At 43.6% G+C, this 23,404-nt stretch overlaps 1 protein-coding gene across 1 annotated transcript in view; it reads right to left on the bottom strand.

The window, feature by feature from the left end:
• CFAP61 (cilia and flagella associated protein 61) overlaps positions 1-23,404 on the bottom strand; it is a 231,542-nt gene that overhangs the window by 154,207 nt on the left and 53,931 nt on the right. Inside the window, exons 9-13 of the mRNA XM_065921324.1 lie at positions 14,680-14,771; positions 7,397-7,468; positions 6,353-6,531; positions 4,658-4,697; positions 416-555 (exon numbers count right to left, since the gene is read on the bottom strand). Of these exons, the coding sequence (XP_065777396.1) occupies positions 416-555; positions 4,658-4,697; positions 6,353-6,531; positions 7,397-7,468; positions 14,680-14,771 (523 nt within the window). The remainder of the gene's footprint in view (positions 1-415; positions 556-4,657; positions 4,698-6,352; positions 6,532-7,396; positions 7,469-14,679; positions 14,772-23,404) is intronic.

The raw sequence follows: 23,404 nt of genomic DNA, 5'->3' as shown, positions 1-23,404 counted from the left end.
CTGTTCTTGTTTTACCCCATCACTTACAGAATCATTCTTTCTTTTCCCACCACTGGGACACAAATGCCATCATATACATTCATCTACATACCTTTAAACACACACACATTCAATTTTTACTCTTTTGGGGTCTGTGGTGGGACTCTTTCTTGCGTTACCTTGCTCTACCCATGGAAATGGTCAAATGACATTGTTTTGATTATCCTGGAGTTGGATTATGCTTTAATATCTGACTGGACTAGTAATTTGTCACTATGACTCTTTCCTTAGATTGGTAAAAATCACTTGATGAAGCCCTCCATCAAGACAACAGTTTTAAAGATAAGTTATTAAATGAAAATGGCAGGGAGTTCCTGCTTCATTCTCCTCTTGTAACTTCATAGACTGTCTTTTGGCCCACCGAGCATCCGCTTACTTGAGCAGGCCCGCCCGATGGAAGACGTACAGGTCCTGGTCTAGGGTGCAGTTGCTGAAGGGAACCACCTTCACGAAGCTCTGGATGAGGACAAACTCAGGGGTGAGGTGCGGCACAGAAATGACGCAGAAGTCCTTGTCCTGATGTGATTGGAGATCAGAAATCATTAATCACTAAACAAATTCCTGCTGTAAAATACTAAAGAAAAGAGGAGTAAAGTGTGTGAAGGAGACGGTATTCAAGTTCAACATTCCTATCATTTGGAAAATAATCAGAAAATTCAGGGAGATAAACAACTGTAAGAATACGGAGAAAATTTCTGGCGTTTGACTGAAACCTAAATAAAAGAATATTGTGCACTTGACTCATGCATCCCACCTGGGCTGGTGGTCTGTTTCACCACAGATAATATACATGCTGTTCTTTCGAAACATCCCACCCTCACCTTCTCCCAATCGGGCCTGGTGGGCTCGAAGACCCAGAGGAATCGGGTGGAGAGGGAGGTGGGATGGGGGACCGGGATGGGGAATACGTGTAACTCTATGGCTGATTCATATCAATGTATGACAAAACCCACTGGAAAAAAAAAAAAAAAAAAGAATGAATCCAAAAAAAAAAAAAGAATATTGTGAACAACGGAAGCCATTTGGTACAGCTGTTTTTTTGGAAGTAGCGTTTTAAACTTGCGTTTGCAAATTCACTTGTGTCCAGGAGTGAATAAAGCAGTGCACTGTCATGGCAAAGGCCTGGGTTTACCAAGTGATGCTGTGCCAGTCGTAGTCCCTGCCTCTATGAGGTGAGAGGGTGGTGCTTCAGACCTTTTCAGCTCAAAAGTCCTGTGATTACACAGGAACGGACGTCTGTATTTTATGAGGATGTGATCTTACCTGGGTGATGAAATCTAAGGGCAGGTTCACCTGGGCAGTGAGATCTGTTTGTCCTGACCTGTGTCTGCACTATCCAATGTGCTGGCCAGGAGCTGCTTCTGGCCACCGAGCATTTGGAACCTGGCTAGTGTGATGGGGGAACCCAATTGTTACTTTTATTTCATTTTGATTAATCTAAATTTAAGTTTCAAAACTGATACTTGGGAACCCTCCTATATTGTTGGTGGGAATGTACACTGAGGCAGCCACCATGGAGAGCAGGATGAAGGTTCTTCAAAAAATTAAAAATAGAACTACTGTATGACCCAGCAATCCCACTCCTGGAGAAAAATACACCTCAAAAAGGTACATGCACCCCAGTGCTCACAACAGCACTATTCACAATAGCCAGGACATGGAAACAACCTAAATGTCCATCAACAGATGAATGGAGAAGATGTGTATATATATATGTATACACACACTCACACACACACACACACACACACACACACACACACACACACACACACACGATGGAGTATTACTCAGCCATAAAAAAGAATGAAATAATGCCATTTGCAGTTACACTGTTGAACCTAGATATTATCATACTAAGTGAAGTAAGACAGAGAAAGGCAAATACCATATAATCACATACATGTGGAATCTAAAAAAATGATATAAATGAACTTATTTATAAAAAGAAACAGACTCACAGACATAGAAAACAAGCTTATGGTTGCAAAGGGGAGGGGGAGTGGGGGATGTATGGAGTAGGAGTTTGGGGTCAGTAGACACAAACTATTACGTATCAAATAGATAAGCAACAAGGTCCTACAGTATAGCACAGGGAACTATATTCCACATCCTTCAATAAAGTATAATGGTAAAAAAAAAAGTAATAAAATAAAAACTCAATTATTGGAAAAGTTGCATGTCTGTTTAGAACAACTGGGTATATGAATCTATTCATTCAACTATAAATCTTAGGAAACCTCAAAGCAGATCAAGGAGTTCTAATGACAAGCATAAATTTTAGGAATTCTAAAAACAGATCAAGGATTTCAGATGACAATTTAGTGCTTGTACTGCAATGTACCCTAAGTGTAAAATACACACTGGATTTTAAAAACTGAGAAAAGGGATGTTCGAGATCTCCTTAATAATTTCTCATACTGATTACATATTGAAATGATTGATTTTTGGACATAGTACATTGAGTAAAATACATTATTAAAGTTGATGTCACCTGTGTCTTTTTAGCTTTTTTTTTTCTTAATAATGTGTCTACTGGACATGGAGGACAGAATTGTGGACACAGCAGGGGAAGGAGAGGGTGGACGAATTGAGAGAGTGGTGTTGAAACATATACATTACTGTATTTAAAATTAGAGAGCCAGTGGAAATTTGCTGTATGCTGCAGGGAGCTCAAATCCGGTGCTCTGTGACAACACAGAGCAGGGGGCTGGAGTGAGGGGGGGAGGGAGGTCCATGAGGGAGGGGCATACACACAGCCATTGCTGATTCATGTGGATGTATGGCAGAAACCAACCCAATACAGTAAAGCAATTAGCCTCCAATTAAAAATAAATAAATTTAAATTTATAAAAAGAAAAAAAAACAATAATGTATCTGTTGGAACATTTGGAACTTGGTGTCTACGGGACAGTGCTGCTGTGGACCGTCTCTGTTCCACATGTCCCCGGAGACCCTCTGCCAGGCGCCTGCAGAGCAGCTTGCTCTTCCCAGAGCTAATTTGTCCCTGTGGGATCTCGCCTTCTGCTGAACCCTGTGAAGGCATTGCCTGAGCTAATCCAAGACCCTGGGGACACGCGTGCAACTCAAAGGAGTGAGTCACTCTCTGACCTTATCCTCCTTCTTTCTAGCAAAATAACAGCTCCTTCTTGAGTCAAGAAGGGAAGACTCACAAGGGAACTTGTGAGTCAAGTTGTCGAAATACTCTAGCTGAAAAGAAGGACTGAGTGCCATGTCCCAGGGGCTTCCTCTGGGAGGAGGAGACACTAATGAGTTGCTTCATGGTGGATGGGAAGGATTAAGGATGAAGTAATGATGATATTTTGCTCCTGTCTCCCGTATCCTGAAATAATTAAAAAGTAAACATGCTGGACTTCCTTGGCTGTCCAGTAGTCAAGATCCCACAGGGGTCCACTGTAGTGGGTGTGGGTTTGATCCCTGGCAAGGGAACTAAGATCCCACATGCCACCTGGAACAGCCAAAAAAATAAATAAATAAAAAGTAAACATGTCTTTTATGGTTTTAAAGCCAGCATTGCTTTTGTCACAATACTGGAGACCTGTCTTTGCATGGACTTTAAAATAGCAATGAAGTGAACTTAGTGAATTTACTTTGGGGCATCTCTGAGGGAAGCCAGCTTTCCAAATCCTCTCTCAGGGTCACTACAGTGGTTTCCGAGTTTCAAAATGCCTTAAAATTAATTTAAAAAAATTATGATGGAGAACATCAGTGCCAAGGCTTCATGATCTTAACAAAATGAGGAGATACAATCTATGATCACATAGCTTTCATGCAACAGAATTAAAGCTTCTTTGGTTTTATAGCCTCAGTATAAAGAGAATCAAGGAAAAATAAAACAATAGACATCTTGCCTATATTAGCTGACTGAAGAAGTGTGGTTGTTGACCTGACTTAACTGACAGGCAAGCCATGAAAAAAAGCCATAAAAATTCAATGGAGAAACCTACATTGTCTTCCTTCCCTACTTTCTTCCCTCCAATAAGGTAACAAGAGGTTGGTCGGAATCCCTTGACAACTGTGAAACAAAAATAGAAGTGGCAGCCCAGACACCCTAAGACAGAGAATCTTGTTTGCACTTGGGTGTCTGCTTGGGGCCATCCACCAACCAACAGTAGAGGATCAAGCAGCTCCCATGTGTCAGGCGATGCCAACCAGAAGATCTACCTCAAGTTCCCACCTTCTTACCCTCAGAAACGCAGTATACTGGTGTCAGAGTTCTCTGAGCCAACACAAACTATAAATAAATACAAAAGACTAACTTCACTGTAACTCCTGACATTTTCAGATGCTCCCAGCATTCTGCCCATGATTTGATTCTATTGATAATAAAACACCAGTGAAATACTCTCTAAAAGAAGTTATGCATTGAAAGAATACTAAAACAGCATGACTGAAAAATTATTGAGAATGACAATATTTCCTACTTTGAAGAGTTCATGATGTATTATTCAACTTTTTTTTTTTCAGAACAGAGAAGTGGTCCCACCTCAATATTCATATCATATATGTTTGGAAAATGAGTATGGTATCTTACTTCTCTATAACTTTTCTAGCTTATAAAACCAACCATATTACTCAAAATTCAACATGTACTTACATGGAAAAGATGGAAAACAAAATTCATAAAGTCCAGTGACCTGTAAACAGACAATAAGAACTGTCACTGACCTCCAAGCAAATGCAGCACCCGTGTACCTTCCAAGAGATGTATGGCTCTCACCCCCTTAGGCAAGGATTAGCCAATCACTATTCAGAATGTGTGTCGAGCTGAACAGTAATCAACTGCAGAAGTCAGAAGCTTCAAATGTCAGTAATAATGCATTTGCCTATATTCAAGATACTATTATGGCAATTAATAGTCTCTACACATTCAAAAAGCAAGACAGTCCTTTTGTGAACAGGATCCCTCCCTTCCTTTCTGGAGGAGCTGTGGGGAGATGTGGGCATATTCTAAGCTACTCTGATCTTTTTCTCTTTTATATGCAAAAGATTTTCTGACCAGCGGCAGATGACTATTTGCAGGCGAACCATAATGGGTCATCGAATTTCTGTTTGAAAATTCAAAAAGCACATTTCTTATCTTATCATGAGCAAGGGGAAATAAATAACGCAACAGATCTAGAAGGGTTTTTTACAGGCTTTTTACATGTCTGTAATATAGTTAGAATAAAAAGGTTTCCCTTTTTAATCTTTCAGTTGAATTGCAATTTCAAGGAAATTGAAAACTCTAGAGGAAAAAATGTCCAAGTTAAAGCATGGTTCTAAGCAAGACTGGGAAAATGGGATGTAATTAAACACATCCTCTAAGAAGGGAGAAGCTAGTGGCACTCTTGGTCATCTCAAAGATACTCCAAAACCTTCCAGTCTATGAAAATGTGCCAGTCCTTCCTTCTTCAACACTGTTCTGTGAACAGAATGTCGAGTGGGTGGGCACCCCAAAGGGGATATGGACTCTCAGGTATGGAAGGCAGGGGCCCACATCCAGACTTCTGGGGGCAGCAAGCAGTGGACACGGGAGTGTCTGCCCAGCACCAGGCCTCCTCCTTCCAGCAGCCAGCCTGGGTTGTTGTTTGGTGTCCCATTAATCCCATCACAGATTGAGACTCCAGCCCCCAGTCAGTGGGGAGCATGAGGAAACTGACAAAGCTGTCCGCACGTACTGGCCCCAGTCATCAGCTTAGGAAAGAGCACACAGTCCAACCAGGCCCAACAGAACTTCGAGACCTGGGCCCAAACCACACTGTCCTCCTCACTGGCTCTAGTGCAATGCTGAGGCCACTTCGTGTGGCCCCAGGTGGGGACACTCCTCTGAAGATGGGACCGGCACAGCCGAAGGGTAGAGAGAAGCTTGGTCTGTTGTTGGGTTATCCAAATCCCAGGTCAAGTCACACCGAAAATCAGTCCTTCCAATGGATTATGCTTTCTTCTGTGCGGCAGTTTTTGTTCATGTTTCCAAAGGCAGTTTCAGTTGGGTTTTCTGTCACTTGCAACTAAAAAATTCTAGACAATCTAAACCCAAAGTCTCCCCAGAATGCTAACTCTAGAGAATGAGAAGCAGCATGTGACTTGGGAAGGTATGATCTCGCAGACCCTGGGTAGCCTGGAATTTCATGGGCTGGAGTCTGAAAATGGGGCCTAGGAATCTGTAGTTTAAAAAAAGAAAAAAAACTCCCCAGAAATGAGGATGGGAAGCCAGGCTTGGAAACCCCTGACTCTATGAGATGAAAGTATGAGGCCAGCAAGGCCAGGAGAAGCTCTTCCCATGGCAGATGAGCTGGGGACCAAGACTTGCCTTGCTTCGTACTTCTCGTCGATAAAAAACAGCTGGATGCAGAAGGCAGTGGAGGCGCCCCTGTAGACGGGGCGGAAACTGCTGGTGTCCTCGGGCAGAGACAGGGACAATGAGCTCCTATGGCTGATGTAGTAACCCATGTAAACCATACTGCTCACTTGACTGAGTTTTTCTGAGTCCTGCAACAAGGAGAGAGGACAAACCCAACTGGGAAACCCATTCATTCTCTGCAACTTAATGGACTAGTGGTTGCCTCGTCTCTACAGGACACTGTTCCTGGGACAGACGTGACTGCCTCACCTGAGACGAACCATCCTGAGCCAGGCCTGGCTTTAAGGAGATGTTCTTAGTGAGATCTCTAAACTCATAAGGATGGGAACCAGTTTTCCTGGGAAGGCCAGAAAATGAATGGTCTCAGGTGGCCTTTGATACAGGCTCCATGCTTTAACTGCATCACTGAGGAAACGTTGAAAGTGAAAGTGTCAGTCACGAAGTCATGTCCAACTCTTTGCGACCCCATGGACTGTAGTCCACCAGGATCCATGGAATTCTTCAGGAATTCTCCATTCCCTTCTCCAGGGGATCTTCCCAACCCAGGGACCGAACCTGGGTCTCCTGCATGGCAGGAAGATTCTTTTAACATCTGAGCCACCAGGGAAGCCCCTTGTGTGAATAGTATAATAAAAATTAAAATCAGTATTAGCACTAAAAACTTATAAAGAAAATCAGGAGCCTCCTCTCTAGAAAATGGGAAGAGGAGAAAGATTCTATCTACTGAAATGGCTGCAAATTATCAAAGTAGAAAGTGTAATTTCTAGGACCGAGCTGTGTGAGGGGGACAGAATAAAAGGCCTATCCTCAGTGGAATAATGGTCATCAAGGGCGACCTGCAGAGCAGGTCCTAAGGAAGGAGGCAGTTCTGAACTGGGAGAGGGAGGCGGGAGGCCTGGGAGGACAGGGCATAGGGGTGCAGGTGGAGAAGGGTGAGCTGCATGGGGGTGGGGAGGGGAGCACCAACCACTCCAGTGCCCTCAAAAGCCTTACCTCCACTTCACTAGTGTTCTCACTTATGACTGGTGACAAAGCCTCCTCCACTGTGGCTTCTGTGCCTTTTCTCTACAAATGACAAAGGCAAGACGTGAGAATTAATCAATACCTGCAGTGGTCCAGAGCTCGAGTTCTGGTCAAATTCTGGCCTCATTGCTTACCAGCCGCGTGACTTTCACAAAGTGAGCGAGTTTCCTCTTTCATACAAAGCGGCTAAGAGCACCACCTGCCTTGTCTGATTGTCTGAGGATACAGTCAGGACACGTGGGTGGAAAGATGCTCAGTTACCTCCCAACTCTCTGCAGATGCTATTAACACTGATCCTTCCTTTACTCTCATTTCTCTATGTAATTTGAAAGCTGCACTAGGGTTTTTAACTGCTGTGCATGCTCAGTCACTTCAGTCGTGTCCGACTTTGCAACACCATGGACTGTAGCCTGCCAGGTTCCTCTGTCCATGGGATGTTTCAGGCAAGAATACTGGAATGGGTTGCCATTTCCTCCTCCAGGGGATTTTCCCAAAGCAGGGATTGAACCCATGTTTCCTGTGTATCCTGCATTGCAGACGGATTTCTTCACCCACTGAGCCATTCAGCTCAGTTCAGTTCAGTCACTCAGTCGTGTCCGACTCTTTTCAACCCCATAAACCACAGCACGGCAGGCCTCCCTGCCCATCACCAACTCCCGGAGTCCACCCAAACCCATGTCCATTGAGTTGGTGATGCCATCCAACCATCTCATCCTCTGTTGTCCCCTTCTCCTCCTGCCCTCAATCTTTCCCAGCATCAGGGTATTTTCCAGTGAGTCAGCTCTTCACATCAGGTGGCCAAAGGATTGGAGTTTCAGCTTCAACATCAGTCCTTCCAATGAATACCCAGGACTGATCTCCTTTAGGATGGACTGGTTGGATCTCCTTGCAGTCCAAGGGACTCTCAAGAGTCTTCTGCAACACCACAGTTCAAAAGCATCAATTCTTTGGCAATCAGCCTTCTTTATGGTCCAACTCTCACATCCATACATGACTACTGGAGAAACCATAGCTTTGACTAGATGGACCTTTATTGGCAAAGTAATGTGTCTGCTTTTTAATAATCTGTCTAGGTTTGCCATAGCTTTTTTTCCAAGGAACAAGTGTCTTTTAATTTCATGGCTGCAGTCATCATCTGCAGCGATTTTGGAGTCCCCAAAAATAAAGTCTGTCACTGTTTCCACTGTTTCCCCATCTCTTTGCCATGAAGTATTGCTGAAGCCTGGCTTGGAGAATTTTAAGCATTACTTTACTAGCATGTGAGATGAGTGCAATTGTGCGGTAGCTTGAGCGTTCTTTGGCATTGCCTTTCTTTGGGATTGGAATGAAAACTGACCTTTTCCAGTCCTGTGACCACTGCTGAGTTTTCCAAATTTGCTGGCATATTGAGTGCAGCACTTTCACAGCATCATCTTTCAGGATTTGAAATAGCTCAACTGGAATTCCATCACCTCTGTTAGCTTTGTTCATAGTGATGCTTCCTAAGGCCCACATGACTACATTCCAGGACGTCTGGCTCTAGGTAAGTGATCACGCCATCATGATTATCTGGGTCGTGAAGATCTTTTTTGTACAGTTCTTCTCTGTATTCTTGCCACCTCTTCTTAATATCTTATGCTTCTGTTAGGTCCCTACCATTTCTGTCCTTTATTGAGCCCATCCTTGCATGAACTGTTCCCTTGATATCTCTAATTTTCTTGAAGAGATCTAGTATTTCCCATTCTATTGTTTTCCTCTATTTCTTTGCATTGATCACTAAGGAAGGCTTTCTTATCTCTCCTTGCTATTCTTTGGAACTCTGCATTCAAATGGGTATATCTTTCCTTTTCTCCTTTGCTTTTCACTTCCTTTCTTTTCACAGCAATTTGTAAGGCCTCCTCAGACAGCCATTTCTTTTTTGCATTTCTTTATCTTGGGGATGGTCTTGACTCCTGTCTCCTGTACAATGTCACGAACCTCCATCCATAGTTCATCAGGCACTCTGTCTATCAGATCTAGTCTCTTAAATCTATTTCTCACTTCCACTGAGCCACTGGGGAAGCCTATATAGGTATCCATAAAAATACTGTCACAATAAAAAGTGATGTGTTTGTACATGTCTCTCCCCCCAACCCAGGGCCACTCTGCCAACCATAGGAAAACAATGATCTGCTTTGTCGTTGGAGATTGTATGCTGAGTCTACTTCTGGATTATCTATTCTGTTTGATTCATCTATTATTAATCTTGACATCATTACCACACTAACTCAGTTACAAGAACCTTATGATAGATCTTGAAATCAGCAGCATTAGTCCTACAGCTTGTTCCCCTTTCATAGTTGCTTTGACTGTGCTAGGCCCTTCTCAATTTTATCTGAATTTTGAAATTAGTTTTCATTTCTCTTGGGCTCCAAAATCACTGAGAGCAGAGACTGCAATCATGAAATTAAAAGATGCTTGCTCCTTTGAAAGACAGCTATGACAAACCTACATAGCATATTAGAAAGCAGAGATATCACTTTGCCAACAAAGATCCATACAGTCAAAGCTATGGTTTTTCCAGTAGTCATATATGGATGTAAGAGTTGGACCATAAAGAAGGCTGAGTGCTGAAGAATTGATGCTTTTGAATTGGACTGAAGAAGACTCTTGAGAGTTCCTTGGACTGCAAGGAGATCAAACTAGTCAATCCTAAAGGAAATCAACACTGAATATTCACTAGAAGGACTGATGCTGAAGCACAATACTTTGGCCACCTGATGCAAACTGCCAACTCATTGGAAAAGACCCTGAGGCTGGGAAAGATTTGAGGGCAAGAGGAGAAGGGGACAACAGAGGATGAGATGGTTGGGTGGCATCACCGACTCAATGGACATGAATTTGAACAAACTCCAGGAGATAGTGAAGGACAGGGAAGCCTGGTGTACTACAGTCCATGGGGTCACAAAGAGTCAAACACAATTTAGTGACTGAACAACAACAACAACAAAAATTAGTTTTGGCTGAGATTTCATTGATCAACTGACATCTTGAAAATATCAAGTCCTCAAAATTATGTATGGGAGATATTTCTCTACCTATTTAGGTCTTATTTCATTTCTCTCAGAAATGTTTTGTAGTTTTTAGTATACAGGTTTTGAACATCTTTTGTCAGATTTACGTATTTTGTGTATTTGTTCTACTGTAAATGGTAGTGCAGTGGTAATGAATCTGCCTGCTGATGCAGGAGACCCAAGAGACACAGGTTCAATCCCTGGATCAGGAAGATCTCCTGGAGGAGGAAATAGCAACCCACTCCAGTATTCTTACCTAGAAAATTCCATGGACAGAGGAGCTTGGTGGGCTACAGTCCATGGGGCTGCAAAGAGTCAGATGTGACTGAGCATGCTATATTGTAAATAGTATTTATTTAAATTTCTCATTGTTCATTACTCTTACGCATAGATAAAATTGAACTTTGCCTATTAATTTTGTATAAATTTAGCAGTTTATTAAATTACTTATTAGTTCTAGTAGCTGTTTTATAGATTCTAGATGACTATTCTGCTGCTGCTGCTAAGTCACTTCAGTCATGTCCGACTCTGTGTGATCCCATAGACGGCAGCCCACCAAGCTCCCCTGTCCCTGGGATTCTCCAGGCAAGAACACTGGAGTGGGTTGCCATTTCCTTCTCCAATGCATGAAAGTGAAAAGTGAAAGTGAAGTTGCTCAGTCATGTATGACTCTTTGCGACCCTATGGACTGCAGCCTACCTGGCTCCTCCATCCATGGGATTTTCCAGGCAAGAGTACTGGAATGGGTTGCCATTGCCTTCTCCGCTAGATGACTGTGTTATCTGCAAATTGAAGACAGTTTTAATCCTTCCTTTCCAATCTATATGCTTCTTAAAGTATTTTCTTGTCTTTTTTCACCAGCTTGAACCTCCAGAATAATTATGAATAGAAATGGTGAGAACAGACATTCTTGTTCCTGACCTTGGTGGAAAAGCATTCAGTCTTTTACCATTAAGGATGATGCTAGCCACATGCTTTTCAAAAATAACCTCTATCAAATTGAAGAACTTCTATTCCTAGTTTTCTGAGAGTTTTATGAGGAATGAATGTGAATTGTCAAATACCTTTCTAATATTTAAGAGATAATCATACAGGTAATCCTTTTTAATGTTAATATGGTGAATTACTTTCATTGATCTTCTTATAATTGTATTTTTAACCTTGTAACCCAGAATAAACCCTACTTGGTCATGATGTATTGTCCTTTTAATACACAGATTCAATACATGATTTTTATTTGAATTTTTCCATCAATGTTCATGAGAGCTATTGATCTGAAGTTTTATTTTCCTGTAATGTTGTCTGTTGAGAAAGATCATACTTTAGATGACTTGAATCCTTTAAATATCTTGAGACTTATTTTCTAGCTTGGAATATGATCTAACTTGGTAAATACTCCACATGGATGTGGGAAGATGTATCTACTGGGTCGTGTGCTCTATTAAGTGAAAAATAGGTCAAATTGGGTAGAGTGTTCTATTAGTGCAAATTAGGTCTAACTGTCAATAGTGTTCTTAAAATCTTCCACACTCCTATTAATTTTCTGTCTACTTGTTCTATCTGTGATCAAGGGAGGGATACTGAAGTCGTCAAATATAGTTGCTTATTTATTCATTTGTCTTTGCAGTTCTATCAGTTTTTGTTTCATGTTTTGTGAAGTTCTACAATTAGGTACATAAATATTTAAGACTGTTATGTCCTCTTGACTTTCGTTGTCCCTGGTAATACTCCCTCCTCTGAAATCTACTTTGTCTGAAATGAATGACGCTACTCTAGCTTTCTTTTGATCAGTGTTACCATGGTGTGTCTACATGCATGCTTTTCATTTGAACCTATCCTGTCTACTCAAAGTGCATTTTTGTGACCCACATATAACTGTCTTGCCTTTTAATTGAATCTATATCTGCTTTACGTGCTCTTTAACTACGATATGTACAACAACAAAAAGATCATTTTACATTTAATGCAATTATTAACGTGTGTAGGAGTAAGTCCGTCATCTTGCTGTTTGTTTTCTATTCGTTCTGTTCTGTTTATTCCCTCTTTCCTTTAAAAAAAAATTGTTTTTGGTTGCTTTTGGATTAATTGTATATTTTTATAATTCCACTTTACCTCTTTGTAGGCTTATTAGATATAACTTTCTGAATTTGATTTGTAACTTTCATTGTTTTTTTTTTTAAATTTAGAGAAGCCTGGCAGGCTGCAGTCCATAGGATCACAAAGAGTCGGACAGGACTGAAGCGACTCAGCACGCATGCATACATACATTCCTCCTGCTCTGTGCTATGGCCAGGAACTATCTCAAGGCAAGAGGCCAGCACAGTCAGAGGGCTGAACAGAGTTGTTTCCCAGCTCTTAAGTGTCACTCTCCTTTGTTACCTGATGAGTGAAGCCTTAAAACTTACTTCATATACTTTGGCAATGTTTTTTCAGGCAGGGAAGTAAATCTAGTCTCTATCACTCCATTTGCCAGAAGCAGAAATACCTCTTACTAAGTTCTTTTTATCACTTCCATTCATCAGCTTCCTCTCCCATACTCTAGTCCATGTCATACAACCTTCTTTAAAAGCTTCAGGGGTCCCTCAGGGCCCTCTCCTGCATGGTTTTCCACCCTCATTTCCACATCCTGAACTAGCAGGCTTTCCTCTTCCCATGGAGTACCACTTCCTGAAGGCTGAGGCTGTGTTTTAGCCCCATGAGCACCCTCAGTCCCTAACAGAGAGTTCAGCAGTTATGTGTGTCCAACCTCAATGCAAAGACAAAATCAGTCTTCAAAACACAACCCCCACCCAGCTACAGGTTGGGTCCTATTGTGGTCTGTGGTACAGGAAGGCATTTTTCATAGAGACAACGAAGGCAGGGTGAGCCAGGTGGCCTAGCGCTGAGATAAAGGTCCTCCCTACCTCCTTGTCTTCCCAAGATCTTCTTTGCATAAGCTGATGGGCAGGGGGTATGTTATTTTGTCCAAGATTAGAAAGGAGAAAAAAAAAAAAGGGAGTTGGGGGCTGGAGTCCAGAAAGCAATGGCACTGCACCAGCCCCCATCCTGGTCTCACACAGACGGAAGAGTCAGGAGGACTGGAAGCAGAAGGGCCCCGGCCGTGAAACACGTGCTGGGACCCTGGCCACACGCAGTGCTGGTGCAGGGCTGGGCTGCTCATGGTAGCCAGAGGTAAGCCTGTTCGTCCTCCCCACCTCTTTGGTGAGGCTTGTTATAGAGGACACAGGGACTTGCCCCGAGGTCCTACAGGAGCAGGTGAGGACCCAGAGCCCAGTCTATATGGGCGTTTCTATTTCTGGGAATCATCAGTGGTCAGAGGGTGGCAGAGCTGGAATGATCGCTGGATCCCTGGCCCATCCCCCCAAATCCTCTGTCCTCTCTGACATGGCTGATTGCACCTCCTTCAGTGTGGGGTTTGCTCCCCTGTAGACTTTTGAGAGTCTCTTGGACAGCAAGGAGATAAAGCCAGTCAATCTTAAAGGAAATCAAGCCTGAATACTCATTAGAAGGACTGATGTGGTAACTGAAGCTCCAAAACGTTGGCTACCTGATGCAAAGAGCTGACTCACTGGAAAAGATCCCGATGCTGAGAAAGATTGAGGGCAGAAGGAGAAGAGGGCGACAGAGGATGAAATGGTTGGATGGCATCACCGATGCAACGAACATGAACTTGGGGAAACTCCAGGAGATGGTGAGGGACAGGGAAGTCTGGCATGCTGCAGTCCATGAGGTCACAAAGAGTCGGACAGGACTTGGCGACTGAACAAACGGTCAGGGCAGCAGCACTTGTAGAGCAGGAGGTGGGGGTGGGGTGGCGAGGGATCCTGCTGAAGGCAGGTCAGGGAGCTCTGGCGGGTGCTTCTACAGCCTGAGGGGCCCCGTCAGGCAGGGAGAAGACGTTGCCTCACTGGAGTCTGTGGACAGGGTGCATTTTCTACTGGCTTTATCCATGTCAGCCTCCTGAAATCAGGGGAGGACTGAGAAGGCAAGGGGAGAAGGGATGGGATTCCACTCTGAGCTGAACTCTTGAAGATGTTACAATGTTCCAATGTCTTAAGGAACATGCAGCCTGTTTCACCCCTGCCCTGGTCCCCAGCTCTTAGTGCTAGGGAGGCCTTTCCCCGCTCAGGAGTCACTCCAGCACCAGGAGCACGCCTGACCTGATGGTGCAGCAGTCCCAGGCCCACCCTGGGCTCCAGCTGGGCGGACATTCTCCTTTACCTGGATGCTCTCCCTGGTCTCCAGCGACACAGCTTCCTGCGGCTCCTTGACTATTTTCTGGGATTCCTCGCTGATGTTCTTGAGCTCGGAGTCTGGGAGAGAAAGTGATACAAGGACAGAAAAGAGATGATCGATGTCCGCAGAGCACAAGACACTGGCGGCAGCGTGGTCGTGTGTTTCTAAACTGCAGCACATCTCAAGGATCCAACTGCTGGGGGCAGCACTGCGAGGGGGCTGGGGGGAGAGCAGGGTCTGTGCAGCCCACCTGGATTCAGTTCTCCGTGCCACATTCACACGACAGGATCCAGTGGCACCCGGCCCTGCAGGAGCTGCGGGGATAAACTGAGGCCAGGGTGGGCCTGGTGGGCTGCCAGTGACTGAGCTCCGTGACTCTTTCATGGGAGCCCCTTTGAGGTTTGTAAGCAACTGGTTATCAACCTCTTGGATGGCAGGCTTTGAAATGATTTTAAGACGGAATGGGGAATTAGACCGCAGTCGGATGTGCCCGTGCTCTCAGGACACAAAGCATCCCAGGGCTGCTTTCTCTCTACGCGGAAATACTGTGAACAGGCACCTGAAAGCAGCCATGACACTCACATTTATACTTTCTAAGCAAGAACTAGAGCTGAGCTTACATTATCATTTAATATGCTGTGGAAAGTCTATAATCAGGGTGGTGTTCATGTATGTAGTGTTCACGTGTTCGTACTGCTCACCAAAAAATAGAGCAGAAAACAAGTTTCCCCATGTGTCTAAAAAGCTGTTCCCCCTCCTTTCCTTCCTCCTCCTTCTGCTCTTTTATTCCTGTCTCTCTTCCTGTCTTTCTCTCCCCAACCCCAGCCCTGCACCCCCTGCATCTCTCCTCTTCCACCGTCTCTCCCCCTTCCCCTGCCCCCCACCCATCCTCTCTCACTCCCTCTGCATCTGCTCCACGGAGGGACTCAGCCCTGACCCCTGCTCGCAGCCTCTGGGCCTCAGCTCCTTCCAGTCCTAGGATGCTCTGCCTGGGGGCTGGCCCTCCCAAAAACTGTCTGTAAAGACACGGGAGGACCAAAGATGCATGAGACAGCCCAGCTGAGATCAGCCAAGCCAAGTTCAGACTAGAAGAACCACCCAGCTGAGCTCAGCCAAGACAGTTGATCCAGCAAAAATTATGAGCTAAATAAATAGTTGCTGTTTTAGGCTGCTAAAAAAAAAAAAAAAAAAAAGACACAGGAGGGACACTAGGCCTGCAGGAGGCCCCAGACACTGGGCTGCTGACTTGCCCTGCTGCCCCATCTTCCCGTTTCTAAGCATCACAGCAGACGGCATGGGGCCAGAGGCTGCGACCCTCTCTGTGTCCCCCTCTCACACTGCGTCTGGTTCCTCCAGCAACAGCCAGAGTCAACGGGTCCTGCAGATTACCTCTAGACCCAGCATATGCGGTGGCTCACACCCTATACACTGCTTCGGGCAGAGACACAGACAAATGAAATAGAACGAAATTCTAAGTTAGAGAAAAGTCAGATGCCCAGAGAGGTGGAAGGGGAGAGATGAAGAGGTACATGACGTTGAAGTTACCATGAGAGAATGTCACCCCAGCAGAGTGAGAAGCTCTTCTACGTGGAGAGCAGGTGACAGGAGAGAGGACAAGGGACTCAGAATCCCTGCTCTGAAGAAAGATGCTTTGGGGACAATGAACCCTAGCGTGTCCCTAGCACCTGGAAACATCCTTCTTCCTGCAGAACTTTCCAGTCGTCTGTACAGCGTTTCCAGTGTTCTCAGGCTGACAAGAGTAGAGGGCTTTTAGGTGAATTTAGCTTGTTGTGGTGATACAACTCGTGTGCAGTAGAGTGCACATGAATCTCTACATGTATCGACTCCCATGTAACAATCACTTAAATGAATATTAAAGCTTTTCCAGAGCCCAGAGATTTCCCTCACCTGCTGCCCAGCCAACACACCCCTTAAAGGTAGCAGCTGGTCTGACCTATACCATCACCAATTCAGTTTGCTCAGCAGCAAAGTTTTTGAAATTTTATATATATATATATATATATATAAAATTCCCTATTCTTGAGTTGCACTTTATATTTTAATGAAAAAGATAGTCTTAAGCTTTAAATTTGAAGAACTACCAAAAACAGTCTAGTTTAAAGGAAAATTAGACTTCCCCTGTGCATTTATTTATTGAAGCATAGTTGATTTGTAATGTTGTGTTGGTTTCACGTGTACACAAAGTGGGTCAGTTTTGTATGTGTATCAGGGCTTCCCTGGTGGCTCTGCGGTAAAGAATCTGCCTGCCAATGCAGAAGACTCAGGCTTGATCCTTGGGCTGGGAAGATCCTCTGGAAAAGAAAATGGCAACCCACTCCAGTATTCTTGCCTGGAAAATCTCATGGACAGAGGAGCCTGGTGGGCTACAGTCCATGGGGTTGCAAAGAGTCAGATACAACTGAGTAACTAAACAACAACAACCTATATGTGTGTGTGTGTGTGTGTGTGTGTAAGTGAAAGTCACTCATTCATGTCTGACTCTTTGCAATCCCATGGACTGGAGTGGGTAGCCCCTTCTCCAGGGGATCTTCCCTACCCAGGGATCAAACTCAGGTCTCCCACACTGCAGGCAGACTCTTTACCAGCTGAGCCACAAGGGAAGCCCATGTGTATGTGTGTATGTTTCAGATTCTTTTCCCTTACAGGTTATTACAAAATACTGAGTAGAGTTCTCAGAGCTATACAGTAGGTCCATGTTGTTTATGTATTGAATTTACTTTATAATTTGCAACCCCATGAACTGCAGCTCACCAAGCTCCCCTGTCAGGGGATTCTCCAGGCAAGAATACTGGAGTGGGCTGCCATTCCCTTCTCCAGGGGATCTTCCCCACCCACGAGTCAAACCCAGGTCTCCTGCATTGCAGGAGGACTCTTTACTACCTGAGCCACCAGGGAAGCCCATTTTAATTAGGACAAAATTACTAAAAAGCCAGAAATTTCAGGGACTGGATTAGATTCGCCGTCAACAATTAATCCTGGAGCTCTCACTGTCTGACAGGCTAATGCTCACAAGACAATTTCCAATGACAACGACTAATTGTCTGGGCTAAAGTGTCATGGGTGCTGCTGCTTATTTCAAAGCAGCTGCTGCACTCGTCCCCAGAGGTGGCTGCATTTCAGAACTGGGCGAGGTGAGGCCATGTCTCTCCTTCCCGGGTCTCTGGGGTTTTGTGGGGTTTAATTAGTTAATGTTCTTAATGTGCCCTGAGCTCCTCAGACGTGAGGTGCTGTCCCGGGGAAAGTCAGGTAGTGGTTTTATATGACACGCAGCTAGAAACACTACTGAGGCTGTGAATTTAATTGTTATTCTCTTTGCCTACATCACCTAAGTAGCTTGGAAGTCACGAACCAGGGCTTTATTCTAGCAGGAGGGAAGGCACCGTTTGCTGACACTTCCTCTCTGAGTGAGACTGAGAAGGGGCTACTCTGAGGAGGGGTTACCATGATGTGAATAAAACATCACATTATCACCCCAAGGGACAGCACCCACTATTGCATTCCTAACTTTATATTCCTTTCCTTAAAAAGACTTCCCAAATTGTATAAACTCAAGGTCCCACCAGACCTGGTTCTACCCTGCTCTTTATCTAACAGGAAAAATATGTGAAAGTAGCTCCGTCGTGTCTGACTCTTTGTGACCCCATGGATTATACAGTCCACAGAATTCTCCAGGCCAGAATACTGGAGTGGGTAGCCTTTCCCCTCTCCAGGGTATCTTCCCAACCCAGGGATCGAACCCAGGTCTCCTGAATTGCAGGTGGATTCTTTACCAGCTGAGCCCCAAAGGAAGTCCAAGAATACTGGAGTGGGTAGCCTTTCCCTTCTCCAGCGGATCTTCCCCACCCAAGAATCAAATCGGGGTCTCCTGAGTTGCAGGTGGATTCTTTACCAACTGAGTTATCAGGGAAGTCCTTTGTCTAACAGGAAAAATACATAGGGAAAGCTAAATAATACATTCTGAAGGCTTTAGGAAAAAGTAACAGTATACAATCTGGCAGGTTTTAACTTAAAAAAAAAAAATCAAAAATCCTACTAGATTTTTCTTTTTTGTGAAATGAAATAAAGTGATTCTAAAAGAGTAACGGAAGAAGAGCTTGTCAACAAAATTTTAAGGAAAAAGAAGAAAGAGTCCAAATTTTCTAACGAATATTAAGACATATTATAAAGCCATTGTTATTAAAATAGCAGGTTATCAAGAGCAGGAACAGAACAGAATGAAATCCAAAAAAGAGCCTAAATGTTCATATACAGTAAAGGTAGCACTGGTGCGGAAGAATAAGCAATACAATAAACAGTGCTGATCAAATGGGAAAAGAATTAATTTGGGTCCCAATTTCATATAATACAAAGATCATTCGCAGATACATTAATAGCTTATTTTTTTAAATACTTTTAAATTATGAGAAGAACATATAAGAGAATCTCTCTATTATTTTAGGGGTGGACAAATCTTTCCTTCAAATGTAGAAGGCAGAAGTCTTAAAAGAAAAATATTGACATACTTGACCCCATCACAATTTAAAAGTTTTATCAAAAGAACTCTAAAGTGTTTCTTAAAGAAGTAGATACATGGAGAAAATATTTGCAACACACATAATAGACCAAGAACTGAAGTCTAGGGGAAGAGAAAAAAAGCAATAGGCAAAGAAAATGAATGGACAGGAGATGCAAATGACCAATAAACACATAAAACGTGTCCAACCTCAGTAACAGAGAAATGAAGTTTAAACAATAATATCTCCTTTCACAGCTATCATACTGGCAAAAGTTAAACGTGCTGACAACACTAAGTCCTGAAGAACTAGGAGAGGCTCGGGAGGAAGGCCACTGTTGTGGCCACGCTTGATTTATTTCCAGGCTGGCAAGAGCAGTTCTGGGAACACAGCCTGTGGAAACACTCTCAAGGGGCCCAAGGCGAAGTGTGCAAGAATACTTACTGCAGCACGGTTTGTGATACGAAATAGTGGAAACAATTTGCATCCATCTGAGGACAAGTGTGGCACATTTCATAGAGTGAAATCCTATCCAGAAGATAAAAGGAGCATCCCAGACCTAAGCTTATTGACATTATTAGATCTCAAAGAGCTGAGTGAAGAAGCAAACTTCAGAACTTCGCAAACCCAAAAGGTGCCATTTATTTAAAAAAAAAAAAAAAAAAAAACACTGCCACAAAATGGCAGAATTTTTTCCAAGGAACACATGCACTTCATATAAAAGCAGAAAAAGAAGTCTGGATGGACGCCTACTAACATTATAACAATGGCCATTTCTGGGAATGAGAGGGAGAACCAAGCTGGGACACTGATTCAAGGGAATTCAACTCTAACTGCATTATCTTAACTTTTTAAAGGAGGACAGTTTCATGCATTAACTCAATTAAGATCTCCCCAAAAATGTCTAATTATAAGAGCAATTTCATTTCAGAATATTACAAAATGGTTATTTTCTTTAGTATTTTAATATTATGGCTGATTTCAGAAAAGACTGACAAATGAATTTAAGCCCTCACCTTTTAAAAGAGGAAAAGTTAAAGGTTCAAGTTAAAACATTCAATCAGCTGAAGTTCAGGGGAGAACGAGGAGTTGCAGTCACATGAGGTACCCAGCAGTACAAAAGAACCAGACAGAGGTAGTCCTTACTCTAAGAGGCTCACAAGGATCAGGGTAGGTGGGTTTGCATGCACACACTCACAGCCCCCCCACATACACCCCTAACTACCTTGCAGTAGGGAAGTTGCTAAACCAGAGGTATGAACAAAGTACATTGTTCACTTATTCATTCATTTAAAAATTTATATTTCATACCTACCACCTGGTGCACATTAACAAACTAGACGTTAAAGATTTGGCAGCAAATGAGACTAACTTGCCCTTCCAAATAAAGTCAGTAAGAGAAGAAGAAATACTAAGCTATGCTAGATGGTGTGTAGAAATCAAGAGCCTGGGAACTACTTCAGTTTGAGCAGTCAGTGTTCTATTGAGTATGTAAAGTGAAAGAGAAAGTGTTAGTGTCTCAGCTGTGTCCAACTTTTTGTGACCCAGTGGACTGTAGCCCACCAGGCTCCTCTGTCCATGGGATTCCCCAGGCAAGAATACTGGAGTGGGTTGCCATTCTCTTTTCTGGGGGATCTTCCCGACCCAAGAATCGAACCCAGGTCTCCTGCATTGCAGGCGGACTCTTTACTATCTGAGCCACCAGGGAAGCCCATTGGACGTGTAAACTGAGATCTAAAGGATAAGAAGGAGCCTCAAGACAGTAAGAAGATGGAGACAGTGAGCAAACAGCGCATTCACGGACTGCTGAAGAGTGAGGGTACCCTTAACTTCCTGACCTGTTTCCTTCCTTGCTTTGCCTCCAGCCCTTTGGTCTTCCTTATAACTGTGTTAGTTTTTTGTGGCTGCTGTGACAATTCCCACTCACGTGGTGGCTTAAAACAACAGAAATGTATTCTTCCAGAGTTCTGGAAGCCAGATATCCAAAATCAGTATCTTTGGGCAGAAGTCAAGGTGTCAGCAGGGCCAGGCTCCCTCTTTCAGGATAATCTTATCTCCAGATCCTTCATCACATTGAGGAAGACCTTTTACCAAAATGAAGGCAGCATTTACTCGTTCCAGGGGTTAGGGTGAGAACATCCTTTGGGAGGTTATGTTTCCATCTAAACTCAGAAGCACCTGTTGCTGTCTGGATGCTCTGTATCCACTCAAGGGCTTTCCAAGAAGGTCAGACTGAACTTGTCCAAATCAGAAGTCACAGCATCTCCATCAAATGACTCATTCACGCTTTTTATTTCCATCTGCCAAGACAGTTCCACCATCCACCTGGCTTCTGAAGACATCCTTGAGGCTTCCCTCTTCTACAACCCTCCTTCCCCATATGCAGTAAAATATCAGGTTCCACTAATTCTCCAAAATATCTCCCAAGTTCATTCATAGTCACGGCTCTAGTTCAGCCCCTTCTCATCTCTTTCCTGCACACTCTAGTGGCCCCTGGGAACTCTTCCTGAAAACTAGACGTTGATGGTGTGTCCCTTTCTGGTTCAACATTCCCAGGCTGTTCATCAGATATGCTACGATTAACAAGAATCTAGAGTCTTTGCTTCGCCTCCCTCTGTCTCCTGTCCTGCTTCCTCCCTCCTGCTGCCCCCTCCCTTCCTGCTCCAACAACACTGGGCTGGTGCTCTCCCCTCACATGCCCTGGTCTCTAACACCTCCTTGCTTTTGCACAGGCACAATGTCTTTCCTCTGTTGAAATTCTTTCTGCTTCTTCACCTACAAAGCTCCAATTTGTTTTTGAAGTTCTGATTCAAAAGCTTTCTTTCTATGAAGTCCTATATTGATGTTCCCAAGATGACTTAGGTGTAATTCTGCTGGGATCTCAACACAATTTTCTCTCTCCTTCAAAACAATTCTCTGATTGTAAATTCATTTGTCTTGCATGTTTATCCAACCATTAGGCCATGAGGGGCTCACCACATACTGGATCAGGCTCCCAAAGACTAGCATATGGGATACACTCCGTATTGGCTGAGTGACTGGCAGGAAGCTGAGGATAAAGTCCATACAAAGGAAAACACTCGGCAAACCACAGGAGAGCAGGACAAAGAGCTTTTCCATATTTTTCAAGGACACTCTTCCTTTCTGGACTGCAGGGCAACCTCCAAGCCATATAGCATGATGAACTTGAGCTCACTGTCTTGATATGAGACTTTAGGTTTTAGCCTTAAACAGGCTAAACTGGAGTTTGTGTCTCTGAAGGACAGGAGAAAGAAGGCCATGACAAAAATCACCAGCCTTATTCTTCTGTGAGCATGGGTTGTAGTCATGACATTCATTTTTCATCCTTACTCTGTTCCGGCCCTTTGTCATGTAATGTCCTCCACTCTGATTCTGAGCTCAGCCTGGATCTGCTTTGGATAAGTGACATGTGTTAGTTCAATGCCCAGACCTCAAGAGGCTTTGTGTGTTTCTACTTGATCTCTGGTGCCTCTGCCATCACCATGATAACATGTCCCATCCAGCCTGTGAGAGGCAGACGGAGTGGACCCAAGACCAGCCTAGATCTGCCAACAGGCAACCAACCCCAAGACGGGTGGGAAGACCCAACCACGGTCAGAAGAGCTGTCCAGCTGACTCCAGCTGTGTGGGTGTAGGACGCCGCTGTGCTTCTGTAGTTGTTTGTTAGGGGCATTCTTGTGATAATGGACTGTTGATACAGTCACAAAACACAATACAGAGAATCAACTCAATCCTGAACCTGGTTCTTTGAAAAATAAAATTGACACTGGTGAGATTATGAAAGGAAAAGACATACGAGAAAAATACCAGGAATAAAACAGAAACGTGGGGAACAGCTATAACGTAAGACGATAGATATAAACCCATAAGAGAAGAAAATGAACTAAATACTAAAGTTAAAAGACAGCAGCTGTTACACTAGATAAAAACAACAACCAAATTTATGCCGTTTACAAAACACAAACTTAAAATGTAAGAAAACAGGAAGGATGAAGATAAAAGGATGGGAAGAGATATGGCATGCCTATATGAGCTAAAGAAAGCAAGCGTGGCCACATTAAAATCAGAAAAAGTAGACTTTAAGGCAAAAACCTTTCACCAGAGATAAAGAAGGACACTTCATAACTGATTTTTTAAGTTCAAGGAAGACATGACTTAAAAATCATGCACCTAAT

Source organism: Muntiacus reevesi, chromosome 2 (assembly GCF_963930625.1).
Source record: "Muntiacus reevesi chromosome 2, mMunRee1.1, whole genome shotgun sequence".
NCBI lineage: Eukaryota > Metazoa > Chordata > Mammalia > Artiodactyla > Cervidae > Muntiacus > Muntiacus reevesi.
This window is presented reverse-complemented; position numbering and strand designations above follow the sequence as displayed.